This window comes from Hemicordylus capensis, chromosome 3 (assembly GCF_027244095.1).
Source record: "Hemicordylus capensis ecotype Gifberg chromosome 3, rHemCap1.1.pri, whole genome shotgun sequence".
NCBI classification, from domain to species: domain Eukaryota; kingdom Metazoa; phylum Chordata; class Lepidosauria; order Squamata; family Cordylidae; genus Hemicordylus; species Hemicordylus capensis.
The window spans coordinates 294,432,140-294,437,676 of NC_069659.1; the positions used below are offsets into that span (position 1 = coordinate 294,432,140).

Here is a 5,537-nt window from a genome sequence, read left to right on the forward strand (position 1 = left end):
CTACATTAATCAGGCTCTTTAAGGACAAAACAGTAAGTGGCAGTGGAAGACCCTCATTCTCTCCACCTGAGTTCTAACTTGACATCAGCCTTAGAGATATTTTGTGATATTCTTCAGCCTACATCTCAGTGTGCCAATGGTTGTAACATGGCAGCATCAGACTTGGGAATGGTTTTGCAGAAAGCTGATGGCTTTCGGTTGCAATGAGTGACCAGCCCTAGGATCTCTGGGAAACTGATTGTATGTTGGGCATTGTATTGACTTTTGAGAGGCAGGTCTGATGACAGGGCATGCAAATCAAAGGCAGTGTAGTTGGCCTCTTGTTATTAGCATTAGAGCAGTGACCAGAGAGCCTAATCAGAATCAGGCCTCACTGTGCTGGCTGCTTCACAGATTTAGAGTGCCACTTGGAGCCCTAGGAGTCCAGTTATGTGTTCATGGTCCACAAGACAGCCCATGGCAAGCTGGAAATGGAACCCAGGGCTCCTGCTTCCGGTGGCACAAGGCAGGAATGTCTCACCCCTTCCTTTTCTGAGTGCAAACATAAACTTTAGTATGAATCAATATGAGCCGGGTTTTGAATGTTTCATTTGCGATTCAAAATTCTAGTCTCAAGCTCAGAACTGGTTGTGTACAAAAAAAATGCACCAAGAAGACAACCAGAGGGGAAAGGACCAGTTAGGTTGCTGCCATTAGAAAGAGCTGAGGGAGAAATAGGAGAGAGCCTGTTGGTGTTGCTGCTGTGTCATCAATAGTATGCCCCCAAAAGGACAGCCGCTTTCTTCAGGAGCTCCTTGTGGTTCACATAAAGGGGAACTCTCTGGTCCACAACCTGCCACCGGACGGTCACCTCAAGGTCACAGCCCTGGAGAAACTGGAGAAAGAAATCCCCCAAAGCAAGAGGAATATAGGTTACTCTCAGCTTTCCCTCAGCATTCTGCTACTTCCCTCAAGCCATGTGGAAGCAGACACAGTTCCAGTGATATACAGGTAGGCTTCTCCCCAGAACCCTTGGTGCACTTACAAGCTAAGCGTGGCTACAACGCCACTTAATTTCCATAGCCTGTTCCATTTCTCCCAACTTGATACTAGACATGATCTATATCTGATAAGACCTAGGGCATCTGGATGTTATTGCACTCTTGGGAATAGCCATATAACCTATTATAATTACTGGCTGCCATACTACACAAGGAAATGTGGGCAGCTAGAGCACTCTCTGCACCCCTGTGTGTAAGCAGCGTCAATGGGGCTGTGCTGCAGGGCAGCAGCACTCTGGGAACAGAGTTGTACTACATAATGTCCATTGGAAATAATGGGTGTTGTGCAACTGTGTTCACTGAGCTTTACAATGCAGTCCTGCTGCCCTGCAGTGCAGCCCCACCAGGAGTGCTTACATGCTCCCAGGGGTGCAGGCAGTACTCCAGTCACCCACATTCCCTTGCATGATATATCAGGCACTGAGTAATCTCTCTCTCTCTCAGCTGAAAGCCCAGCACCCGCTGTGGTGGCGGATCAGCTCCGCCATTCAGCTGGCAGAAGCCATTTGCATAGCCCGCAAATGGGCTCCGCGCATGTGCAGAGGCCAGCGGAGTGGCAGAGCCGATCCTCGGCCACAGCAGGTGCTGGGCAGCATGCCGCTGCTGCGAAGAGCTTTCAGGTGCAGCAGTACAGGAGGTAAGTAACTACTAATTGACACTTAAAGGTGCCTCCTGCTGCCCCACCAGAGGCACCCAACCCAGTTGCCACTGGGCCTCGGGCCTGCTCTTGCAAGGCTCTTATGTTCTTAAAACAACATGCCTATGTCTGTGGCTGGGACCAAAGAGGCTGCCCTCTCTTTCTCTTGCACAGCAGGTCATGCCATGGCGCCTGCATTGTTGTGGCATCCACCTGGGGTTTTTATTATAGACCCTTGAATTTGCATTTAGAGGGGAGCCCATTTCATAACTCAAGAGTGTAATTATGACATATACCGAATTCATACGCTTCATCTCCACATCATTCTGGTCTTCAAAGTGCACACTGGTGGCCACTGTCTCGATCCAGGCATTGTCTGTGTTCCTGGGGTCATCCACATACCCTTTGAATACCTAGAAGAGAATGGGGAAAGTGGAGATGAAAAGAGAGAAAACAGTAAAGATGGTGGCTAGCATAGAGTGCAGTGTTCTGTCAGCCTTGGAATGTTGCAATGTGTTCGTGCAGTTTGCCTGAGTGTGCAATGTGCAGAAACACAAAAATTGTGCAACCAGAGTTGCACAAGAGTAACCCCATTGGAAACAATAGAGTTACTCATGTGCAATTCTGGTTGTGCAAGTTGCAAAATTTGTGCAGATTGTACAAACACAATGTTCCAAGGTTGATGGAACATTGTGCTGTATGTCAGCCAGTGTCTTCTGGAAGGTAGTGAGAATTCATTATCATTCAAAAGCTTGGCTCTCTCAAGGCGTAGGTATTACAATCAAGTAGCTACCCCTGCTGTAAAAGGAACTGGTAGCTTCACTACTCAGACCACAGGCCTCAGCCAAAATACTTAAGACTCAAGTGTGTGTGTGTGTGTGTGTGTGTGTGTGTGTGTGTGTGTGTGTGTGTTTCTGAGAGAATGATTAATCAGTAATCAGAGGCTCCCAAACCTTAGCCTGCCCAGGTTTCCTGATGTGACGGCTAATCACCTTCTATCCTGGCTGAATTCCAGTGCAAATGGCTAGCTTAATGGAGAGTTGCCATAGTCTGGCTTTCCAAATCCAGGTGCCTAACTTGCATATTATGTAAATTGGCTTGAAAATAATATTTGAGCAGAATAGTGACTGCACATTTTGCTCCATAACTCTGCTTCTACAAGGGCTAGAGCTTAGCCTTTTCCCCTTTTTTCTTTTTAAATGAAAACTGAAATCCGGGTGAATCTGGGTGGGCTAAGCAATCTGGGTGAGATGCTTAAAATCTGGGTGAAACCTGGAATTCCAGGGGGCATGGAAACTCTTCCATTAGGCATGCTAACTATGGGAGTGATCCCTGTGCCCTCTAAACATGTTCACTGAACACATTAGGGGAATGAGTAAATGAGGTTAGCATTTTAACCAGTTCATGCAGCCAGAGCCACCAATCTAAGCATTCCCCATTATTTCCTCCATCTAACTCATCAGAACTTCTTCCAGCCTATATCTCTGTTTTGATTTTCCATCCCAGCCCTTGTAAAACTGAATCACTGAATTGACCTCAAATAATGAAAAAGCATGGTAGGGTGAGTGATGACCAACCTATTTTGCAAAGTATCATAGATCCCCACACAATGCTTTCTAGTCTCAGAATGGCTTTAGTACCTGCAGAAATGGCCCAATGAAGCTCGTGCATGAGAGATGTGTGTGGCCAAAGGTGTGTCTGCACCCTTGTAGACACAGCTCTGGCCACACAAATGTCTCATCTGCTAGCTTCTGTAGGGCATTTTTGCAGACACTGAATTTGGAAACACCAAAATTTGTTTGGTGCCCCAAAAGCTGCTCCTGTTTTCTAAACATTAATGAGTCAAGGCTAGGCTATATATTGTGTCCATTGTTGCATCATACATCAAAGCTTCACTAACTTGCATTTCTCTTCAATCCACCATACATTGTTTAAGTGACTCCTCCTCTGCTTTTTTCAAGTCCCAGTCAATGCCCAAAGTACCTCTGTACCCTGATTCAGCAGTTTCTGAAACTGTGGCCAAAACTCCCGTCTCAGGACCCGCTTCAGTTTTGGTGGCAATGCTTCCCCTGGAACCAGAGATCCCTGGATAGAGTGAAAATATCTCTCAATAGTACAAGAAGCAGCTAAATCTTTTCACATTCTGTTACTAAGATACAAGGGCGCTATCCAGATTAGACCCTGCAACAGGGTCATGTCAGATCTCGGAAGTGTGCTTTCACATTTCCTGCATTGTGACACCACAGTCCCTACGTGGACAGCAGGGTGCTGTTCACACTGTCAATGCCTTGTCTCAAATTTAATCACTGCAATATAGAGCTAGGACGTCATATATCCAGCGTAAGGAAGTTGCTGTTGTTCAGGTTGTTAGTTGCTGCAAGACTGCTCCCCCTGCTGTTTATGTTTTCATTGCAACTTGCCTGAATGGAGGCATTTTCCTGCTGTTCCAGTCTGGAAAGCGCCAAGGCAAGGAAAACAGGAGTTTTCCTGCTACTTATATAGATTCCAGTCAACGAACATTTATATAGTTTCCAGTCAGAAAACATTTCTTGCACATGCAAGAAATGGTGATTTGGTGTCATGGCTGCCATCTTGGTGAGCAGTACAGTCCAATCTTGGAAATCCAAACGAGAATGCCAGATCCTTCAGCTTGAACTACTAAGAGTGAAACCACATTCCAGAAACTGGCCTCAAATTAGAACAGAGAACAAACACATTGGATCAGTGAATGCACACTTCTATGGACCTCACTAGTAAAGGTTCAAGGAAGAAGGTTGGCTTAATGTCGGCATTAATGTCCAAGTTTCATTTTGAAAGTCTTTTGTAGGCAGCCAGGCCTGCTTCTTTCTACAACAAAAATGGAGTGCAACTATGGATGTTTTGACATCTGTCATTTTTCACTTCTACTTAATTAAGCCACCCACACATTTCTCCAGATCCAAATTGAACAGACTGGCTGAATTTTCCACAGTGTAATGTGGGTGGTTCTGAACTGCTCACACCATTGCAGGCATCTAGAATACATGCCCACATTGCTGCACAACAGAGCTGTTCCACTACTGCTTACTGTTGCTTGATCACATGTTGCAACGCAATTTGCATTGGGAATAAAAGCAAGTCATGTTGCAACATGTGATCACACATGTAAATAAGAAGCAATGTGGGCATGTGTTATTGATACCCGCAGTGGTGTGGGCAGTCAGAACTGCCTGTGTTATGCCACAAGACGAGTCAGCTGCTGTCATGACCACTTACCCCAGGCAAAGCCCAGTGGTCCGACATGGGAAATTTGACAACTAAGACTTCCAGCATTTTCTTTAAGCTTTTCCGATAAATAGATCCATCAACATTCCTCCTCCAACTACAAACAACAGAGAGAAGGATGTTACAAAGGATTTCACTATAGTCTGAAGCACATGATGCAGCAACCTTGCTGCAGTTTAACAAGTCTGGGTCTGGTCAGTGCCTAGATGGGGGCCACCTGGGGACCCTATGTATGCTGTCAAATTTCATGAAGGGGAAAGGTGCGATATAAATGTAACTATATAACTAAAATAAATTATAGGGAGCTGTTTCTGCACAGTAGGTTTGGAACCATAGTGGTAGACTTCCCTGGTTACTCTTAAGTGTTCTCAAACAGCCTTTCTCTGACATTTAACAGTTACTAGATTCCAGATAGGGACGAAAACCCTGCTTTCTGTAAGTAGTAAAAAGTATTCTAAAGCAAGGCAGCTCAGCACAGCCCATGTGACCCACATCGGCTGGATTTCAGGGACATCTATGTTCTTTTCCCTGTACTGTTGTCATGGATACAACACTAAAATGGCAAGACCGCTACAGCCATTAGCGAGAGCAGAAAA

General features: G+C 45.5%; 1 protein-coding gene across 7 annotated transcripts in view; it reads right to left on the reverse strand.

The window, feature by feature from the left end:
- Nucleotides 1-570: 570 nt before the first annotated feature.
- The window catches only part of TRPM2 (transient receptor potential cation channel subfamily M member 2), a 67,477-nt gene continuing 62,510 nt past the window's right edge, over nucleotides 571-5,537 (reverse strand). For 5 of the 7 annotated variants that reach the window (XM_053309212.1, XM_053309213.1, XM_053309219.1 and 2 more), the window contains 4 exons: nucleotides 4,933-5,038; nucleotides 3,661-3,762; nucleotides 1,974-2,090; nucleotides 571-874 (listed from right to left, as the gene is read on the reverse strand). In XM_053309212.1, the coding sequence (XP_053165187.1) occupies nucleotides 749-874; nucleotides 1,974-2,090; nucleotides 3,661-3,762; nucleotides 4,933-5,038 (451 nt within the window). In that variant the 3' untranslated portion in view covers nucleotides 571-748. Of the gene's footprint in view, nucleotides 875-1,973; nucleotides 2,091-3,577; nucleotides 3,763-4,932; nucleotides 5,039-5,537 lie in introns of all 7 variants that reach the window. The other 2 variants (XR_008319396.1, XR_008319395.1) reach the window with 2 other exon arrangements.